The sequence below is a fragment of the Lipotes vexillifer genome, unplaced genomic scaffold (genome assembly GCF_000442215.2).
Source record: "Lipotes vexillifer unplaced genomic scaffold, Lipotes_vexillifer_v1.1 scaffold314, whole genome shotgun sequence".
Taxonomy (NCBI): Eukaryota; Metazoa; Chordata; class Mammalia; order Artiodactyla; family Lipotidae; genus Lipotes; species Lipotes vexillifer.
The window spans coordinates 943,811-966,988 of NW_006777107.1; the positions used below are offsets into that span (position 1 = coordinate 943,811).

At 39.5% G+C, this 23,178-nt stretch overlaps 1 protein-coding gene across 6 annotated transcripts in view; it reads right to left on the reverse strand.

Moving 5' to 3' along the window:
• Positions 1–23,178, reverse strand: part of ST7 (suppression of tumorigenicity 7) — a 254,016-nt gene that overhangs the window by 191,902 nt on the left and 38,936 nt on the right. For 2 of the 6 annotated variants that reach the window (XM_007450779.1, XM_007450778.1), the window contains exon 1: positions 9,193–9,533. The exons of the other annotated variants lie outside the window; for them this stretch is intronic. In XM_007450779.1, coding sequence (XP_007450841.1) covers positions 9,193–9,214 — 22 coding nt within the window. In that variant the 5' untranslated portion in view covers positions 9,215–9,533. Of the gene's footprint in view, positions 1–9,192; positions 9,534–23,178 lie in introns of those variants that run through there. 6 annotated transcript variants of the gene reach the window in all.

Below are 23,178 nucleotides of genomic sequence, written 5' to 3' on the forward strand. Positions count from 1 at the left end.
TGCCTACAACCTCAGCTGAGCCTCAAGTCAACAGCCAGCCCCAACTGATATCCATGTGGGAGAGCTATCCTGGCCCTCCAGCTCAGATGAGCCTTTAGATGACTGCAGCCCAGGAGATATCTGACTGCAACTACATTAGAGACTCTACATAAGAACCACCAGTGGCTCCAGTCAATCAGTCAATCTGCAGAACTGTGAAATATAATAATAAATGCTTATTTTAAGTTACTATATTTTGGGGTAGTTTGTTATATAGCAATAGACAACTGAAACACCATTATACTAAAACAAATCTAGGAAAGTTTCAGGTAAGAAATTCCAGACTTGAGTCAAACCCATGCGTGGACTATCCATGCGTAAAGCCTCCCGCTAAGCCTAGGTGTTCTAGAAGTAGCCGTGGATAAAGGAGGTAGTAAACAATACTCTAATGGAGTCACTGCAGTTTCCTAATCTGCACGCATCCCAAGCAGACTCACTGTTCCCCAAAGCATGCCAATAAGCCTGAGTCTTAGTCTGAAATTCTCACAAAGAAATGGAGCATAATTTTTCTCATTCCTAAAATTACAACAGGATGGGCAAGGAAACAATTCTCAGTTTTCATGCTGTAAATGAACTGATGATTATAATTCCTCGTTATTTTTATTTAAATATCTTTAAAAAAATGATAAGTGGGGGCTTCCCTGGTGGCGCAGTGGTTGAGAGTCCGCCTGCCGATACAGGGTTCACGGGTTCGTGCCCCGGTCCGGGAAGATCCCACATGCCGTGGAGCGGCTGGGCCCGTGAGCCATGGCCGCTGAGCCTGCGCGTCCGGAGCCTGTGCTCCGCGGCGGGAGAGGCCACAACAGTGAGAGGCCCGCGTATCGAAAAAAAAAAAAAAAATGGTAAGTGAACTTAGATGAGACGTAGTCAAGTTAACAGTACATAGCAAAGTATCAGTAAATGGCAGTTTACCTCTAACAAATTTGGGCTTAATAATAGAAGTCCATATTGTCACCTACTCCTGCCTGAAGGGTGACAGGTAAGAGTTGACATATTTCTGATATGTGCCAGTTATGTGTGATAAACTCCTTAGCCTGGAAAATTTAATTAAACTGAGTATCAATCCCCTATAAAGCCCACACATCATATTTTCAATATTACATTAAGCCACAGCAGATTCAAATTTCAAAGAATGAGTGCTTAGTGTATATGTTAGGTATGCTGCTACACTCTGGGGATATGTCTTCAATTGGTGTAAATTTCATTCAAAAGAGAGTAGCGGGGACTTCCCTGGTGGTCCAGTGGTAAAGAATCCACCTTCCAATGCAGGGGAGGCAGGTTCGATCCCTGGTCGGGGAACTAAGATCCCACATGCCATGGGACAACTAAGCCCGTGTGACACAACTAGAGAGAGAAAACCCGCACGCCACAACTAGAGAGAGAAGCCCGAGCACCACAACTAGAGAGAAGCCTGTGCGATGCAACAAAAGATCCCACACGCCACAACTAAGACCCAACGCGGCCAAAAAAATAAAGAAAAAAAAAAATTAAAAAAAACAAAGAGAGAAGCAGCTCTGAATTATTTTGATATTACTGAGAATCACAATGTAACACAGAATGGTATGTTTATTTTATATAAAAAGGGATATTACTGGAACACTTAAGATTCCTAATTTTTTTTCTTAATTCAATAATTGTTTTCAAGTTTATTTAAATATTTATTCATGTGACTATTGTTCACACTAATGTGGAAAACACTTGCACAGATAAGTGTTTTAAGAGGAAAACATTTCAACCCTTTATGGCTTAAGGCAATTCTACAAAAGTGCTGTGACCAGTTAGTGATGTCTGCCACAGAGATGACCAGTAGTGAGAAATATGCTGGGCGTTTGCCAACCCTGACCTATTTCATCAGTTTCATGCAGTCTCCTCCCTTCACATCTCCTACCGGGTCCCTTCAAAGATCCCCGTGATGGAACTTCCACCCAGTCTTAGGAAGTGAGACTTCCCTTTCTTCAGCCAGTCTTTCCCACTACCAGAGTCTAATCTCCACAGTGACCCTTGATAAGCCTTACCCTGATGCAGATGTCCTGACCCAAAAAGGCAGATTCCCCTAACATCAAGAGGTCATTGGATAAGCCACATTTGGGGCCCCAAGAGCTTAGATGGTAGATGGCCAAACCCTGGCAGAATGTGGTAAAGCCATTATTTGCATCCAGGCAATCAAGCACCAGAGTCTCTGCACTTAGTCACTGTATCTGGCACGTGGTTGCTGCCATTTCTACAACATGTATTAAACTATATCTTGGTCCTTCAGTTCACAGTTATCTGAATCCATTATTAATAAAAGCAAAATCTCTATACAGAAAATATTACAATTTACTACTCCAGCACAGCAAATGTGACTACATTACAGGACTTTTAAATAATTCAAAACTGGCATTTTCTAATTAAAGACACACTAATAAGCGTTAATGAATGTTTTACACTTATTAGAAAAAAATGGTGGGATATAAATACGCTTCGTAAAACAATTTTAAAATGACCATACAATTCATATTCTTGTGTTCCATATGGTTTTTGTATTGAAAATTTAACAGTATTTGAACATAATTTAATGTGATAACTACTATTAATGTTCAAAATACACATTATCAGTGACTTTTGCAACTCAGAATCCATAACAATTCTATTCACATCCTGTGTAACTCCATAGGGATTCTATAAGGAAAGTTTCCATATATGGTAATTTTCCCCCATAGACTCCCCACGGTTTATACAGGATATAAATCTGGTCCACTGTGACAATGAAAACAACAGATCACTGAAAACTCATGTGTAATTTCTGCTGAACAAAACAAACTAACAATTAGGGAAACCAATACTCAAGTGAAAATAAATAATCTGAGAATTTTAAAATAACCACTGGGTATTTTTATTCCATTTCTGTACTAGTAGAATTAGTATACAAATATCCAGAAGGAAAAAAAATTCCTATCTTTATTTAGTTTAAAATATTCCCTTGATACTAAAAATTATGATGTCAACTGTTAACACGCAAGAAACCCAAAAGGAAATTTCACATCAGAACTCACATTGTCAGAAGGAAAGAAAAGACAATAATATAGTAAGGTAAGTCAAAAGTGTTATATGAGCTTTAACTTCCCAGCCTCCTGTACAACCATGTCCCAGTGTAAATCCCAGTGATCTATAATTATTTTTCCTTATTTGTGACTTTAGCAGTCTGTGGTTTCTATTTATCTAAAGTCATGTAATAATATTTTTTCTTTTATTCAATGTTCTGAGTGCAGAATTAGAGGTAAGTTTTTGGGTGTATATTTAAGTATTTGTATTTTAAGTAAGATGAAAGCATCTAAAATTCAATACAGCTAAATACTAACAGCCAGATTAAAGACGTAGGAAAGGAAAATGGCTGTTTCTAAATTTCCTAGTTTCATATGACAAAAACTAATAAAGCGGGGGAGATATAGTACTAAAATGTCAAACATACAGATGACAGCAAAAACAGCAGTCTCGTACAATTATTTAACAAGAACTAGGGCTTATACTGCAAAACAGTCCAGTTGTGAATAGCCTTTTGAATGACCACAGTTGCTGTTAACATCTCAACCAACTCACAAAAATTACACCAAAACAATAGACCTAAGTTTAATCTCATATATGATTGGTTGTCAAGAATGGCCCTGAAATGCACATAAAAAGGGAGTGTGACTCATTTATTTCTCTATCAAAGAGATGCCCATTTAATTATACAGTTTCTTGGTGACCTAATATTGCTAGGGTATATTCATTTTATTATCTCCCACATAACGGCTCAAAATCTGAGATAATTACATTGTTCTTAGAAACATGGTACCATACACACTATTAAAACTGAGAAGCTGTCAGTTCCAAATTAATGCATTCATCAGTAATGAAAATAAAAAGCAACAGCTGTTGGGATGTCCCTGGTGGCACAGTGGTTAAGAATCTGCCTGCCAGAGCTTCCCTGGTGGCGCAGTAAAAACCCGCCTGCCAACGCAGAGGACAAGGGTTCGAGCCCTGGTCCGGGAAGATCCCACATGCTGCAGAGCAACTAAGCCCGTGAGCCACAACTACTGAGCCTGTGCTCTGGAGCCTGTGAGCAACAACTACTGAGCCCGCGTGCCGCAACTAATGAAGCCCATGCACCTACAGCCTGTGCTCCACAACAAGAGAAGCCACTGCAAATGAGAAGCCCACGCACCACAATGAAAAGTAGCCCCCGCCTGCCCGCAGCTAGAGAAAGCCCGCACACAGCAACGAAGACCCAATGCAGCAAACAAACAAACAAACAAAAAGCACAGACTCTTTAAAAAAAAAAGAATCTGCCTGCCAAAGCAGGGGACACGGGTTTCAGCCCTAGTCTGGGAAGATCCCATGTACCGCAGAGCAACTAAGCCTGTGCACCACAACTACTAAGCCTGTGTTCTAGAGCCCATGAGCCACAACTACTGAGCCCGCGTGCCACAACTGCTGAAGCCCATGTGCCTAGAGCCCGTGCTCCGCAACAAGAGAAGCCACTGCAGGAAGAAGTCCGTGCACCACAACGAAGAGTAGCCCCCGCTCACTGCAACTAGAGAAAGTCCGCATGCAGCAACAAAGACCCAATACAGACAAATAAATAAATTTATTTAAAAAAAAAAAAAAGCAACAGCTGCACTTCTGGTGCCCAACAAAGAAAACTGCATGGGGCATCACCCGTACCCCAAATGCTTTCCAGCATCTAGCTGCCTACTGAAGGTGATGTGGGCATGCAGAGAATGGTAGGGAAGACTTGTGGGCCAGCCACACCAGAGCTAAAGAGAACTGACACACAGGTCCACCATTTCCGCATCACCACTAAGCTCACAAAATACTACTGCTCTGTTTGGACTTCTGTGATTTCTTTTTCCCTTTCGAGATAACACTAGATGTTCTTTCTAATATATCACGACTATAACAAAATGTTGAGAGGAGGGATTAAATGACACTATTTGCCCCAAGGGCACACTTTCTGAAAAGGTAAGATGTTGCTCTCTTCACTGGACTAATAAGGTAGGTGCTTTGGAAGACACATTAATTTGTTAGACCAGGGCACAATTCCCACCACAGCACATCTTAAATGGTACGCTTGAGGCCTGAAAAAGTTAAACATAGGAGGGGAAACAGGAGGAGGACCAAGCTAGATAAACGCTAATTGAATAAATGCCCATGTACTTGAAGTATTTACTCTATGGAGAATAACTGGCTTTATGAGGAAGGATGCAGTACAAAACCAGTGTTCCTTACTTCACAAAAAGAAAAGATGAACTTTTTCTCCATTTATAAAATTTTAAGAGGAAATGAAAATTTTTTAAGTTTTATAGAATTCAATTTATCAATTTTAAAATATGAACTATCATTGTCAAGTACCTAAAATATGCATTTTAAGGACCACTCCCCTCCCAAAACTTTACTTTTAGTACTTTCTTCTTAAACCTAAATTATTTTGATCACAGACTAAAATTGCATTTCCTCAAAGCAGATAAACAGCAGACTTACTACTCCCATTTTTAGACATGGGAAATTTCAGTAAAGGAAAAGCTCGGTGAAATATATCAAGATGGTAATAGAGTTACAGAAGCTATACGCCCTGCTTTGTACTAATGATTAATCTACACATAACACAAAACACTTCCATTTAAAAGTGGGCTGAAAACAGATTGTGCCCAATTTACACAACTATGGGAGATTCAGATACACTAAGTGAGAAAAAATGTGACTGGCACTGTTGGAGTTATTCACTAAAGTGAATTAAGCAGATATTCACTGGGCCTTCCCTGGTGGCACAGTGATTAAGAATCCGCCTGCCAATGCAGGGGACACGGGTTCAAGCCCTGGTCCAGGAAGATCCCACATGCTGTGGAGCAACTAAGCCTGTGCGCCACAACTACTGAGCCTGCGCTGAAGAGCCCACGAGCCACAACTACTGAGCCCAAGTGCCACAACTACTGCAGCCCGCACGCCTAGAGCCCATGCTCTGCAACAAGAGAAGCCACCACAGTGAGAAACCCACGCACTGCAATGAAGAGTAGCCCCCGCTCACCGCAACTAAAGAAAGCCCGCATGCAGCAACAAAGACCCAACACAGCCTAAATAAATAAATAAATAAATAAATAAATAAATAAATAAATAATTTTAAGAAAAGAAGGTATTCACTGAAATGAGGTCAGACAAAAAGCATTTATTAATTTTGTTGCCATAACTATGTAAGTTTTAACTTTGATAAACAAGATTCTACTCTTTCAGGTAAATTTTTTGTCATTTTTAAGGCTCTTTTGTGTATGTGTGTGTGTGTGTGTGTGTGTGTGTGTGTGTGTGCGTGTGTACGGAAGAGGCGTGTGCTTTTCTGGCATTTAAATTAAGCAGTAGTATTTTCAGTGAGACAAAACATGTTATAATGTGATACCCAGGTTACCTCAAATTCCTGACTTCAAAGGTCTGAAACAAAAAGTCAACTTAATCAATCCAGTACTTGAAAATGAAGACATGGACATTTCTATTGACATTTCCTTCTCTTTTTTTATTTTTTATTTTTTTTGCAGCACGTGGGCCTCTCACTGTTGTGGCCTCTCCTGTTGCGGAGCACAGGCTCCGGACGCACAGACTCAGCGGCCATGGCTCACGGGCCCAGCCGCTCCGCGGGATGCGGGATCTTCCCAGACCGGGGCACGAACCCGTGTCCCCTGCATCGGCAGGTGGACTCTCAACCACTGCGCCACCAGGGAAGCCCGACACTTCCTTCTCTTATAAGCAAAGAGCAAGGAGGAGAGAAAGAAAATTTTAAAGAGCCATGTACAAGTGACTATGTCAAAAGAATTCAGAATAGTGATTACCTTTTGGTGAGGAGAAGTAAAACTGACTGGGAAGGGTCATCACAAGGAAACTTTCTGGAGTAACAGAAATGTTCTGTATCTCAAACTGGGTACTGGTTCCATAAGTGTAAACATAGGCAAAAATTCAATGAGCTACACACTTTGACTTACGCATTTTATTGTATGTAAACCATACCTCAATTTAAAAAGTAAAAGCATCCAATACAAGTAAGATACTGTAACCAGAAATCAAGGATAAGAATCATGAAATCAGAATACGTTAGAAAAAAAAAGACCTTTCCAGGATCTAGCACAGCACTGTACATCGAGTAGATGGCTAAACAAGTATTTATTGTAAAAGTTTAGTAAGAATATCCTAGGTGGTTTGGAAGATCCCTTCTGAACTAATTAGAACTTTTAATGTGACTATTTTTCAGAATATTCCAAATATAGATAGGCTCAGCCTATAAAATAGCCTCCAAAAGATGGACATTATAGGTCTAGAAAAGCTATGCCTCAAAACACAAAGAAAATACAATTGTCTTAACTCTGAGTACAGATTTAAGGAATCTCCTTATCTAAAGAAAGCAGTCCATTCTCAAAACTTTACAACCACTGACAGTACAAATCTATCTATAGTCTTCTAGGGACAAGCAGGAAACAAAATTTAATACTCAGTAAAGTCAAAAAATGCCCAAAACCTACATGATGATGTTCTGTCTTCTGAATGGTATTCTACCTGTGCAGTAATTTGGTAGCTATGGAGACCAAAAGCAACCAGCAGTTTTCAAACATAGCACATAGCACATGTGTGATATTATCAAAAGATCAGGTTTAATGATCAAGAAAGTCAACATGTCTGCTTGGTAAAACTGGCCACACAATGTTAGAGTCCCTATGCCAAGAACCCAAAGAGTCCCACACTGAGTTTCAACTTCCATTTTCAGCTAAACAAAGTAATAAGACTAATTTTCCTTTAGTAGATAAATATTTCTATCTATACCTAGGTTTCTACATAAACAAAATTCCATGACTGAAATGAAACTGGAAGGTCTTTGCCACTAAATAATCTGTTTCTATTTCTTGGGTGACAATAATTCCAAATGTATCCTTAACTGAATTCAAAAAACATTTTTAAATTATTAGAAAATAAAACTGTCACATGCTGAATGGGACATTACATCTCACTGTTATTCTATCTTGATGTTGGTAATGCAGTGTGGTAATTTCAGAAATGGGAAGCCTCTACGTAAAACAACAAAAATAATCCACCCTTTAAAAAAGCCAATCAAGAAACAAAAGAACTGAAGATTATTAACTCTCTTGAAGTACTACTATTCTGGAATAATCATCAGCTGTGCATAAATAGTCACACTGATCACCTGAGATCAGAAAGAAAAGGTTGGATTACATAGTCATAAGAAATGTGTTTCCTAAATTCCTACCCTAACCCCCTCTCCCCACAAAGATAGTGTCTTGCCAGTGTTTAATGTTCTAGGTCAGCAGGTTGAGTCTCTTTAGAAATTCTTAACTGTCACCTTTGCTTATGGATAATGACAAAATAGTCTGCAGAGCCTGTATAACTGCATCGACAAGTTATACTATTCTACATCCAGCATTAAATAATCCTCATTACTTAGGCTGGTCATCATTTTTCAAATACCCGTTTTAGCTATCTACAAGTGCCATCCAGCCCAGCCCCTTGTGCAGGGCCTGCTCTGCACCAAAGCAATTTCATTGTATAAGTTTTAAGACAGATACAATGCTGCTGGACTGTGGCACTAGCCAGCATATCAAAATTGAAGCCATTGTGTAAAAAAAATCCATCTTTAAAAATAAAGCTTATTTCTTATTCTTTAAATCTACATATAATATCTACTCCTATGTTTCTGTAAAAATATGGAAGAAGTGGATATAATGATACCCCCATTCTCCTTTTAGATAAAAAATGTAAGCTCGTTTTTCCTTTTTAATAAACACTATCATCTCAGATCCTCCAGTATCTATTTTAGGGTTTAAGGACCATTATAGAACCCACAACAATAGATCAGTGACAGACCTGATCCCATCAATTAACACGTTCTGGGGAGGCTGCCTGGATTCCTGTCTTCCTCCCCTCCCTCTTGGAGGCCTGGTTTTGACCACACTGACATCTCTGGCCTTAAGGATGAATAACCCAGATAAGGGGGAGTCCCTTCCCTGATACCAATTTCTTTGTAATTAGAGCCAAAATACAAAAGCTGTTAATGACCTAAGGCAAAGTGATATGAACTCCAAGCCAATGAAACCATGACAGCAAACAGATTTCTAAACAGCAAAGTGAGATCCATTTACTTACATGAAGATTCAGTGCCAAACATGGCTGGCTCCAGAGGCTGCTTTTAAAAGAATAGAAGAAAGGAAAAAAAGGAAGGAAGAAAAATCGAGGAGAGTGTACGTGTGAGAGTAGAGAGATGAGCTGCTACACAGCAGAGGTCATGAAGACAGACAATGCAGTCCAAGCTGTGTCCAGCTGCCAGATTCTCCTCTTACAAGCTTCAGTGTTCTCCCGTGTGACTGAAAAGCAAGGTCTCCTACAGCACCAAAAACCGAAGAGCTGTTTTGGAAAATCCAACACGGAAAGACAGGCCGACGTGGCTCTTCTGGGATGCAGGGAGGCAGGACTAGGTAGCAGCAGGGGCAAGACTGGGATCAGCAGCAACAGCGGATACTGCAATCCCCAGCCCTGTTATAGCAGTAAGACAATAGCAGGGCTTATGCATACACTGGTGACGTCAGAGACACTGCACAGACCGACTGCACTGCTTGAGCCAGAGGCTCCAGGGGCTTCAGGGGAGCAGGCAATTCAAAGGGGAATTCCTTCGTCCCAAAATGCACAAGACCAAGAGCCACATATATATTCACCTTCCTGACAAGATCTTCATCCTGTGATACCAGGCACTAAAAGAGACCTCAAAGAAATTTAAATATTGGCTTTAGAGCAACCAACCACAAAGATATGCAAATCAGGGTTCTTGGTTTTATGCAGCAAGTAGAACTTTTCAAGGGAATTAAGAATATCAGAAATGAGAAAAATAACCTATCTTTTAAAATAACTCCAGAGCTCATTGTTTTTTCAGTAGGCTTGTGGTAGACTGACAGATCAGGGGTTGTACACTCAACCACAAACATGTGAAAATATGTAAACTATTCCACACACTTTCTGGGCATATAAATTCACAAGCAAATGTAACAGTAAAATAATACTATAAGCACTTAGAACACTGCTTAACACCCAGTGAGCACTCAAATGTTAGTGAATACATTATTATTTATTTTGCAACTATTATTCAAATGTGAAAACCAACACTCTATACTCTAGGAATATATGTATGTACACATATTTCTCCTATCCCGTCTCTTTTGCCTTATTTTTCTTCATTTTACCTTGTGAGAATTCCTGTCATTTCTCCCAAGTAACGCAGTCATGTTAACGCTGTGAGCACACACCAGTGTACACCTGTGTGCAAGTGGACATAATTCTTTTTCATCCATCAACACAAAGAAGGTATTATTATTATTTTGTCTCTTGACTCATTACCTGCATTACCTTTACTCTTAGAAATCTGTTTTTTACTAAAAGCTATAAGTGCACAGACTTTAATTAGAATGTCTATCTAACACAAGCAAAGAGAGCTTTGTTCTAATATTTTTAAAATATTGAAATGCATAAAAAGTGTGTTTTTTCAATAATCCCACTTTTAAAATCATATAAAATAGGAAGTTCAAAAGCTCAAGTTTCTTTTCCATCCATTCATCTAAGGTATATACTTTTTCCAATATTTTCTAAAGTTTACAAAGACATGTCTTTATATAATACAGTTTTTAAACATTAAATTCTTATATGATTGTGGAACTGCAAATTACCATCTAAAACATATCATTAATAACTCTCTGGTCAGTATATGTAGATGAATCTCATCTTTAAATGGTTACATAATATTCCATTGTATGGATGTGCATAATTTATTCAAGGTAATTTGACCTTTATCTTACTGAAAATGCTGAACCATTATGAAGAAATTGCAATGATTATACATAAGAACAAATATTTTGTTGTAGCTAAGATAATAATAACTAATATTTACTAAATGTTTACTATGTGCCAGGTATTATTTTGGGAACTTAACATGTATCAGCTTATGTAATCTTCATAAAAACTCTACAAGGTAGAGTTATCCACATTTGATAGACAGTGGTCACACTGGTTACTAAGTGATAAGCTGGGATTCAAGGCCAGGCAGTCTGGTTCCAACACATAGGCTCTTAACTACTCTTCTATAATGCCTCTTGAAAAATAAAAGAATAATTACCAAAATTATATTTTAAGAATTCAACTAAAATGAGAGGAAAATAGAAATCAACTGAAAATATGGAGAAGAAAATTCTTAAAACAGAAGGGTCACCAAAAAAACTAAAAATGACAGAAAAGACTATACTGAAAATTGCAAAACTTAAGAAAAATGCATCCTTCCCAAAATAAGTGGTCCAGGTCAACAACCAGTGGAGAACACAGGCATACCTCAGAGATACTGTGGGTTCAGATCCACACCATCACAATAAAGCAAGTCACACAACTTTTTTGGTTTCCCAGTGAATACACAAGTTATGTTTACACTGTACCTTAGTCTATTAAGTGCCACAGCACTATGCGTAAAAAAAAATATTAATTTTAAAATACTTTATTGCTAAAAAATGCTAACCATCATCTGAGCCTTCAGCGAGTTGTAGTAGTAACACCAAAGATCACTGATCGCAGGCCACCATCAAAACAAATGTTAATGAAAAAGTTTGAAGTACATTGAGAATTACCAAAATGTGAGACACAGACACAGAGTGAGCAAATCTGTTGGAAAAATGGTGCTGACACACTTGCTTGAAGCAGGGTTGCCACAAACTTTCAATTTGTAAAAAGATGCAATTTCTGCAAAGAGCAATAAAAGAAAGCTCAATAAAATGAGGTATGCCTGTATCAATAATAGTGTTGAGACACAACTGCAGGAAGTGGGAAAGGGCAATACACTTCAAAAGGGTTGAAACCAGAACAGTATCTTAACATAAGATCTATTTCAAATTGCATCCCAGATGTTGCACATGAATAGTCACACAAATGGGGGTGGATGTGGCCATCAGAAAGGCAAAAGGAAAAGTAGAATGAGAAAATGATCCCTGGGTAGAGATATAGTTAGTCCTCCATATCCACTGGTTCCACATCCATGGATTCAACCAACTGTGGATCAAAATATTCAGGAAAAAAAATCCAGAAAGTTCCAGAAGCAAAACTTGAATTTGATGCACACTATTGACATAGCATTTACACTGTATTTACAACAACTTACATAGCATTTATATCATGTTAGGTATTATAAGTAATCTCGAGATGATTTAAAATATGCATGTAGGTTATATATATAAATACTACACGATTTTATATAAGGGATTTGAGCATCCGTGGATTTGGGGGTGAGGGCAGTCCTGAAACCAATCCGCCACAGATACCGAGTGACAACTGGTACTTCCCACCAGAGGCCATAGTCTATATGCGACAACTTCTTACTGACTCACTGATGTAGCTCTTTCTTCAGCTTATATGTGAGGGTGTATATATGCATATATAAATACATTTTTCTGAGTGCCTATACTTATTTCTTGGCACAGATTTCTAAGAGTGAGTTAAAGGCTGCAATATTTTTCAAGATGTCTACTTTTTAGATAACTATAGCAGGATAAGTATGTTAAAAACGTTAGGTCTCTGGGCTTCCCTGGTGGCGCAGTGGTTAAGAATCCCCCTGCCAATGCAGGGGACACGGGTTCAAGCCCTGGTCCGGGAAGATCTCACATGCCACGGAGCAACTAAGCCCGTGTGCCACAACTACTGAGCCTACATGCCACAACTACTGAAGCCTGCATTCCTAGAGCCCATGCTCCGCAACAAGAGAAGCCACCGCAATGAGAGGCCCGCGCACCGCAACGAAGAGCAGCTGCTGCTCGCTGCACTAGAGAAAGCCCGCGCCCAGCAACGAAGACCCGATGCAGCCAAAAATTAAATTAATTAAATAAATAAATTTATATATATATATTTAAAAAAAACACATTAGTCTCACTTGCCAGCAATCTGGACACATATGACAACCTCTTACTCCTATTAAGGTTTCTATAACCTCTGGATGCCTGAGGTATTTCTCAACACTTCAGAAGGTTGGGATCCATATGGCTAAAGACCCATCTTTGACAAAACAGATGCCAAAATTTTAGTTTGCTCCCATTCTCTCCTCTGGGCAGCTGGCATGAGCTGAGAGAATGAAGACAAATATTAATGGCCTGCCTAAGGAAAACATAATGAAAGAAAATGAAGGAAGAATAAAACTGACTGATGTCCTCCACGTCCCTTCAAAAAAAATCACATAATACATTCCAAAACCAAAGTGATCTTTGGGTTATCAATTATGTCTAATTATGCATGCCTGTGACCCTGCCCTTCCATTAGTAAAGCGAGTACTGTTAATTTCAGGACAAAATTAGCAATGAAAGAAGAGATCAATATTCAAAATAATTTAGTGGTCAAAATAATTATTGTTAAATTAGAATGGTTCTGATAAAGAAAGATAATAGTGAAAATCTTAAAGTAAGTCAATAGTAATTTTTAGAAGAAACCCCATTCATAAATTGACTCAATAACTATTTCCTGAAAGCCTACTGTTCTGCACTCTAGGGATACAGCCATGAACAAACTCTCTCCTCTTTGGAGCTTATATTCTAGAGGGTGAGATGGACAAACAAATATGTAATATATCAAGTGGTTGTACGTGTTATAAAGAAAAATAAGAGGAATTAACAAGGAGTGATTGAATGGGAGGGTTATTTTAGGTAAAACTGTCAGATAATGTCACCCTAAAAAGATGACATTTCAACAAAGACCTGAAAAAACAGAGGAAACCACATGGGTAACATGGAAACCACACGGGGGAAAGCTTTCCAGAAAAACAAAGTAAAATACATCTATTCCTGGGCTTCCCTGGTGGCGCAGTGGTTGAGAGTCCACCTGCCAATGCAGGGGACGTGGGTTCATGCCCTGGTCCGGGAAGATCCCACTTGCTGCGGAGCGGCTGGGCCCGTGAGCCATGGCCGCTGAGCCTGCGCGTCCGGAGCCTGTGCTCCGCAACAGGACAGGCCACAACAGTGAGAGGCCCGCGTATTGCAAAAAAAAAAAAAAAAAAAAAAATCTATTCTTGAATATTCAAGACTCAGTTTTCTACTGGAAGATATCCCCTTTAGTGCTATGATGCTGTCATTAGTACAAAAGTGGTTGTGCTAAACTGAAATAAATTCTCTTTTATAATGCAAAGGAATTCACTCTTCCATGAACTGAAAACATGTGTGTTCTTTTCTTCAAAGTTTAATAGACTAAATATACCTATATTTGCAAATATGTAAATGTCTATAAAAATCACCATAGAAGACAATACTCAAAATAGCTTCCTACCACATCAGACAACTAGCTTAATAAATGTCATCTCTATTAGTTTGGTAAGAACTTAAACCACATATTCTCTTCAGAGTACATACAAGACCTAATTTTAAAAGTGTCGTATCTGGAATTTCTCTGGAGCTGTATCCTTTGTTCACATTAAAGCTTTATTTTCTTACTATTCCTCTTGATGTGTATTTAGCATGTTAAAGTTGTGTGTATTTTAAAATACCACCTATGCATTTATAAAGTATTACTTAAAAACAAGAAAGAAGTGTTTTAATGGCAATACATAAACTATAGAAAAATGAAAAAAAAATCAATGATTCTGTTCTTTGGAAAAAAGGTACAAATATATAATTAAAAACAAACTCATAGTAAAGCACCCTGGTAGGATTATAGAAATTTTATTTCTTTGTATATGTCTATAAAATGTAGCCCTTTCTGCTTCAACATAGTATCACACATACAGCCTTCTAACAGGTAATTATATTCTATTTCAGAGCCCTGGAATGAAATTCTGGTACACTAATGTTATAAGGAAAAGAAATTCAAAATCCAGAGAGAGCGAGAGAGAAGGAGAGAAAGAGATACTACTATGCTATTTGATTTAAAGGAACTCTAAAATAGGAAATATGGATTTATAGAAAAAACATAATTGGGTATTTGGGATAATTACTTTTAAATGTTTTAGCTTCAAAATATATTTACCACAGAAGTCCTTTACATAGCAAGTGCCTAAAAATGGCATTGTATTAACAATTTCAACAAAAAATTTGATTTTCTCACCATAATTAGCTATCTTGCCAAAGATCCATCCATAGATCAAAAGGGATCATTTATAAAGAACATATAAATAATGCTTAATTTAAACACACACTGGGATTTTGTCATTATTCGGGGTATGGAAAGTAGGTCCCTGCCCTGGTGGAAAAATCTTCCAAAGTCTTAGTTGTTTAGTTTAAGATGAATCTGTCAGAAAACAGTGTCACTGTTACCCAAAAGTTCGAATTTACGGTAGTATAATTTTGAATTACCTGCACAAGTTTTGGGCAAAGACCCATGTCCATATCTCCTTACCACCACCTTACGTCCCAACCCCACCTTCACCCCATCCAATCTAAAGAAGGCCCCCACTTAATCATCAAGAAACACCACCCCTTGTTAACTTCACCTTAACTTTATTCTTGTACCAACTTACCACTCAGTGAAACTAGAAACTGAGAACAAGGCTAAGCAGTTTAAAAAAGGAAGAGGTCAGTTACACTCAGAAAATTTAGGATAAAAACTGAAATTCTCCAATTCCCTTCACTACGTCAACCGCATCTAAAAGATCAGGCCACACACATGCACAAGAAAACCAACACAATGGCAAAAACGTTTTACAATCTCTGTAGACTGAGTACATATTTTATTCTCTCTGTGGCATAATCTGAACTCAGATATTTGTATTCTAAACATTCTGGCCCAGAGGGTAGAAATGTGGATTAAATATGGGTTGCAGTTTATTTTAAGTCTGTTTGAGTAGGACCCAAACTGAAATAGAAGAAACAACAAGGGTATGTCTGAGAAATTCCCTTAAGTACTTATCCTAAATTAATCACAATCTGTATACAACAAATTCAAACATACTCAGGAATAAATTCATGCATAATACTTTTTAAAATACATTATTTACAAATATAACCAATGTAATTTTTAAAATACTAATTCAAAATAGTATATTTTAAGTAATTCTACATGGCTAGAAAATATTTTAAATTTAATTTTACCTGTATAATCCATAATGAAGCAACAGGCAGGGAACCGGGTATTTTCCAAAGTAAAACTCTATCAGACACAAAATGAAACAGCTCCCTGGACAGGCAAACCACTCTGGGGAAAGCCTCCTGCCATGTGACATTGAGCACACACACTTCTGCTTATCTCGATTCAAGCTGCAACGGTCATGGCTCTGCTCTCCTTTGCCTGTTCTTTTAAAGCCATCCTTAGAAAAGTCTTTCTTAGAAAAGAACTATTATTTCTTCCCATTTCATTCCTGTAGTATTAGTTTAAAACTAGGGGAAAAATAAATTCTCTTCTTTCTTTAAGTGAAAAGAACACAAGAGGGCTTCCCTGGTGGCGCAGTGGTTGAGAGTTCTCCTGCTGATGCAGGGGACACGGGTTCGTGCCCCGGTCCGGGAAGATCCCACATGCCACGGAACGGCTGGGCCATGAGCCATGGCCGCTGAGCCTGCGCATCCGGAGCTGGGAGAGGCCACAACAGTGAGAGGCCGGCGTACCGCAAAAAAAAAAAAAACACAAGATATCTATACTTCATCCTAGTACTCAGTGTTACAAACCCACATAACCTGAAATGAATCAGCATCCAAATTTTTAGGAAAAATATTGTCATTATGTTCATTCCTTTGATAGTATGCACATGTGATCAATTTGAAACATTTGATTTGTAAATAAACCTAATACAGGTGATGAAAGAACTATCCTTTAAAGCGTATCTAAAACCTTTAACTCATTTGTCTGAGTCCTGAAACAGACATCAGATGGAAAGGACATATGGTCATTCCTGAGACAGACTGTATCTGATGTAATCTTTAATGTCACATTGTCACATGCATTGAGCCATCTTTTCCTTCACTGTCAATTGTTTTGATCTTGAGTGTGTCCTGGCTAAAGGAACCTTAAGGATGGTTACTTCATCTTGATACAACAATTTTTTAGACCTTGCCCAGAGACAAGATATAAATACATTTTTAAATTTTTTATCGGCTTTTGTTTTCAGCAACCTGAACAGTTGGGCAATTTCCAATTTAGAGACATATTAATGCTCCCTTAAACTGCAGCTACTTTGAGAAAGATAAGGTATTGGTGTTTTGAGTGGTTTTACTGGAGTAGTGGGATGTTTTGTTTTGCTTTTACTTTGCTACTTTCCTTTCCATTGAATACGTTTCTCCATAAGATAATTACAAAGTTGACAATACTATACAATATGATTCTAATTTTCAATACAATATCAAAAGTATAAATAGGACAGAAATCTAAACATTCTGGGCTCAATATCATCTATAATTTTATGAAATAAATGAGAAAGCATCATTACATTCAGCCATCTAGTCAAGGCTTCATTACCATAAGCAGATCCCATTACACTGCCATTCTGCTAACAGTCAAAAGCTGTTAATTCCCATCAACCTCACCTGTCATTGTTGCTAAGTAGCCTTGTCTCACTTCTCGGGCTTTAATTCTCTTTGTCTCAATCTAGGGTACTGGCTGGGGAGCCTTCCATGAGCTATAAAAACTTGATATACTTTCTTCCTGGTAATTAAAATGTGCAAATGGTTAAAACATTAATGTCATGATTGTTTTAAAATGGTATGCTTGAAATGCCTAATAATAACTGTCTTAATTTCCACACAACTTACATGTGAGTGGCAACACTGATAGCCATCATCAGATGTCACATGAAATGACGTTTTAAGCCTTTCACAATTTAGTACTGTTAGCATGGATTTTTTAAGTTCTTTAATTATTTGAGCAGCATTATTGTAAGAGCAATTGTTTTATTTTTATCTTTTATATTTTATTTATAACTCTTAAGTCACAGATATTTTAAGGAAATGCATTTTATTAACAAAATGAGAACATAATGAAAAATCCAAATTAGAAAGTAGAAGATAGATGGATAGATGGGTAGATAGCTATAAAACCTACAATACAGTTAACTGATTTGCCACACCTCAGAAAGCCAGCAGAGTGGTTGACAGACAGAGAAGGTTTAAGCGACAGCTTAGCCACTTCTTAGCTGGATGATCTTAAGCAAGTTTTTAAATCTCTCTTGACTTCAATTGCCTCATAAGTTAAGTGACTTAAGTGACAAAGGGCCTAGATCAATACCTGGGATGTGATAACAGCTAATATGTAAACAGCACTTAATGTGGACCAGGCACTGTTCTAAATCATATATTAATAACTTACTTAACCCTCACAACAACCTGTGAGGCATTATCTTCATTTTATAAGTGAGGAAACTGAGGCATGGAGGGTATGTAACTTAACTGAGGTCACACACTATACATAACAGAGCCAGGTTTTAACCCAAGTAGTGTCGTTCAGAGTCCTTGTGCTTAACGACTACACACACTACCTCCATAGAGTAGGTGATCAATAAATGGAAGCAGAACAAGAAAAACTGTTTCCAAAAACTAGGTTCATTCTTTCCAACCCTGCAGTTTGCCAGATATTCTAATAAGCCATGTATTAATAAAAATTCAGAATTTATAAAAATTCTCTTTTTATAGTCCATCTTCAATTCCAACATGCAGAAAAATTAAACAGATAACCAGAATGAAAGGGATAAGGCATACAGTCATTGTGATAGCTTAAAATAAGAGCTGCACTAGCCAGTTAGGCAGAAATAAGTACTCAAGTGCAGAAAGCTATAACCATAAAAGGACCTGTACTATGTACTACCTGCACACTCCTAGCAACCACTATGTCCCTCCCTCTCTACTTTTCAGTTTCCAAATGTCACAGCAGATACTATTTGTCTGGCCTCTAAAGAGTCTGGGCCGGTTCCTCTGACTGCAACTTCAAAGCTCACGCAGGAGGAGACCTGCCTTCCTCCCCAGGAATCTTCTCTTGCCTCATCTCACCCCTGGCAAAGGAGACTCGCTAGTATGCCTAGACGCACCCCTCGGACACGGAAACAATGACATCACAGCATTCTCCAAAACGTACTTACAGGCCATGGGAGTCAGAGGTCCTTTGCAGGTCACCTGCTCCAGCCTACAGCCCAGGGACCACTGTCCTAAGTGTAACTTACTGACTCAGGAGCAGCCCATGCTGCACCCCCAAACCGCATCCCAGATTCATGCTACAATTTACCCCTTCACAGTCCAAGCTGGAAGAAGCATAGTTACTGAATCAGCAGGCCTGGGGTCTAGCCTCTACACTGCCACTCATTACCTCTCTGGTCTGGGATAAGTCCTAAGTCCTGGAACCCTCACAGGTGTCTATTCCCAATGGGCAAAATGAGGAGGTTGAACTGGATGACCCCTAAAATCCAGTTCAAATCCAATGATACAGGATTCTACTTTAAACCAATTACAGCTGGATGAGAAAACTCAAGTAACTCCCACCAGGGAGCTCTTCCACCTACTCCAGCCCGCAGCATCCCCTCCTCCATGCTGACAGGGCTTTGGGAACAGCACCACCTCAAGGGTGGGAAGCCAGGGAGCCAGCAGGTATTGTCCAAATCCAGTGCATTCACGCTGAATGGCTGACTCTTCCAACTGTTCAGGCACTGTTCCTCCCTAGACAGGCCCCAGTAACTCAGCCTAGGGGTGAACAGACAAATACAAACATTCATGAAACACAACAGAAATAACTGTTGGAGGCCAAGCCTACTGGAGAGTTCCTGCCCTGGTGGGTCATACCTCTTAGGACAACAAGGCCTGGGTGCCAGCAATAAAGCTTCTGAAGGTGACCCCTCCTTCCAAAACATGACTGAGACAGCCTGGACAGGGAGTGCCAAGTTTTCTGGAGATGACAACTCAGACTGAGACACACATCTCCTCTCTTTCTCCACCATGGCTTTCCTATCTGGAGTAGTTCTTGGTGTGGGAGTCCACAGCCCTTTACCCTCCTCAGAAAAGGAGAATGTACCATAAAACCATTTACCATAATTTTTGTTGTTGTTGTTGTTGTTTTGGGTTTTTTTTTCGCGGTACGCGGGCCTCTCACTGTTGTGGCCTCTCCCGTTGCGGAGCACAGGCTCCGGACACGCAGGCTCAGCGGCCATGGCTCATGGGCCCAGCCGCTCCGCGGCATGTGGGATCTTCCCAGACTGGGGCACGAACCCGTGTCCCCTGCATCGGCAGGCGGACCCTCAACCACTGCACCACCAGGGAAGCCCTACCATAATTTTACCATAGTATCTTACATTGTATTTCCAACCCATACAATAACTCACTTTATTGCACACTTTAAAACCCCAAGCCCAGGACTGGATTAAAAGTGCTTACCCTGTTACTCCAGAAATGATAATATGGGGTTTTCCCTCCAGTCTCTATTCTCAGCCTCCTCACCAACAAGTCAGTTACATCAAAATGCCTTAATGGTATGCTTCATCCAAACTTCCCTTTACTCTAAGTCAGAACAAAGGTTACCTAACAAGTTGATGCTCACCCATGCTTCTTACCACCCACTCCAGCCTGCATCCACCTCAGTATTTCCTTTTCATGTTCTGTCATCCATCGCTGGTTTTGCTTACTGAGCTGCACGATTACCACATGGCCTGTTCCATAATGTGAGAAGACTCCACGGCAAAAAGAGTTCTCTGACTGAAGAAGATTCTAACAGCATGGGCCCATCTCCTCCCATGAGTGAGCTCTCCATACCTCGAAACGTTTAAGCAAGCTAAGACAGAGAAGCATCAAGCACCAACCAGATAACAAAACAGCCCTATGCCGTAAGACGGGGACTGTTTAACTCAATACCATGGCCCAGACCAGTGCTATACATTCTCCAAGACAAAATTAAGAACCATCCTCACCAAGCACAAAAGCACAATTATGACCAAAGGCAAGCTGAAACCTGAGAGAAGATCTGCTTTACCGAACTCCAAACCTTCAGATAACGGTTATTTCTAGATAGGCAACAGCTGTTTGCTATGCTTGAAAAGAATGGTGGCAGAATCCAAAGCTCTCAGTAGCTGTAAAATGCAGACCTCTTATACAGTAGCAGGGCCACTCCTTTCTTACACGAGCCCCAAGAGAACTGACATCAAGTAAACACAGATGGAGAGAGGGGGGAAATAACTTTTATAAGAGGTGGAATACCATTGATGTTTTTATTCTATCAAAAGATTACTGTAGGGCTTCCCTGGTGGCACAGTGGTTAAGAATCTGCCTGCCAATGCAGGGGACACATGTTCGATCCCTGATCCAGGAAGATCCCACATACTGCGGAGCAACTAAGCCCGTGCTCCACAACTACTGAGCCTGTGCTCTAGAGCCCGGGAGCCACAACTACTGAGCCTGCATGCTGCAACTACTGAAGCCCGCGTGCCTAGAGCCCATGCTCCACAATGAGAGAAGCCACTGCAATGAGAAGCCTGGGCACTGCAACAAAGAGTAGCCTCCACTCGCTGCAACTAGAGAAAACCCGCGGACAGCAACGAAGACCCAACACAGCCAAAAATAAATAAATAAAATAAATAAATTTTTTTTAAAAAGATTACTGTAAAACGAGACATTGGCTTAAATGTTTAAGGCTAACCAATGAAAAAGAATAACCATCAACTAACCTTGATGTAAAATTAAGAGTCATGAAAAACATAACTAACATTATTAAAATGTCTGGTAAAAACATGAAAGATTAAGATTTTCTGCCCACAAATATGAATCTAACAATAAATGTTTGTTAATTTTACACTTTGAAAGTGAGGGTCATTTTATATATATTTGAATCAAAGTTCTAGTGGAAAGATCACAAGCAAAATCCAGGTTTCTACAACAGAGAGGTACCCAAGCCAAACATATCCTTCTGTAGAAAGCTTCTTTAGAAAAACCACAGACCTTCCTGTGTGGTTTTGGTCTGTTCACCTGGCTGGCAAAAGGAACCACGGGAAAATAAGCAAAGGAAGTCATGAAAAACAGTCATGAATGGACTACTGTGGGTTGTCCCTGAGGCAAAAAAACAGTGGAGAATCCTTCAAGAAATGTAGTAGCATTCAGCTAGAGTTTCTGGTAAGCAAAGAAAGCCACAAATTTCCATGGTACTCCAAAACATAAAATAATACTGATGTTTTAACAGGGGCCGGCACTCTTTCTACAAAGGACTAAACAGTAAATATTTTAGATGCTGTGGGACCATCCAGTCTCTCTCACAACTACTCAATTCTGCCATTATAGTGCAAAAGTAACCATAAACAACACATAAACAAATGAGTATATGTAGCTGTATTCCAATAAAACTTTATTTTTAGACTGTGAAACTGGATTTCTTATCATTGTCATGTATCATGAAATATTTTTCTTCTTTTGATTTTTTTTAAACTACTTAAAATATTTTTTTAAAAAAACACTGTTAGCTTGCAGAAACAGGTGGCCCTCAGACTATAGTCTGCCAGGCCTGTTCTATCATCTTTAGCTCATTTGACCTTCCTCTGAAAGAACTCTGATTTTCAATTAGGTCTCTGCCATTAAGAAAACTCACAAAGGTAATGAATTCCATCAACAACTGCTTGACGGATCAGGGCTGGAAATTTAAGAAAACTTGTACCCCAATTCCCTTCTTTTTTTTTTTTTTTGCCTCTCGCTGTTGTGGCTTCTCGCATTGCAGAGCACAGGCTCCGGACGCGCAGGCTTAGTGGCCATGGCTCACAGGCCCAGCCGCTCCGCGGCACGTGGGATCTTCCCGGACCGGGACACGAACCCATGTCCGCTGTATCGGCAGGCGGACTCTCAAACATTGCACCACCAGGGAAGCCCCCCTTCTTTTTTAATGATATTATGAGCAACACCTAGTCTTGAAAGCCCACACTACCTGTTCACTCCCTATTATGTTAGAGTTAGTAGTAAATGCCAAATCAACTTGTGAGAAATCAACTACTTTAACAGTGTAACAAAAACGTTTCCAACCCACATACGTCTATAGCCCTCAAAAATTCTATAAAAATGGAAACCATTGGGGCTTCCCTGGTGGCGCAGTGCTTGGGAGTCCGCCTGCCGATGCAGGGGACGCGGGTTCGTGCCCCGTTTCGGGAGGATCCCACGTGCCGCGGAGCGGCTGGGCCCATGAGCCGTGGCCGCTGAG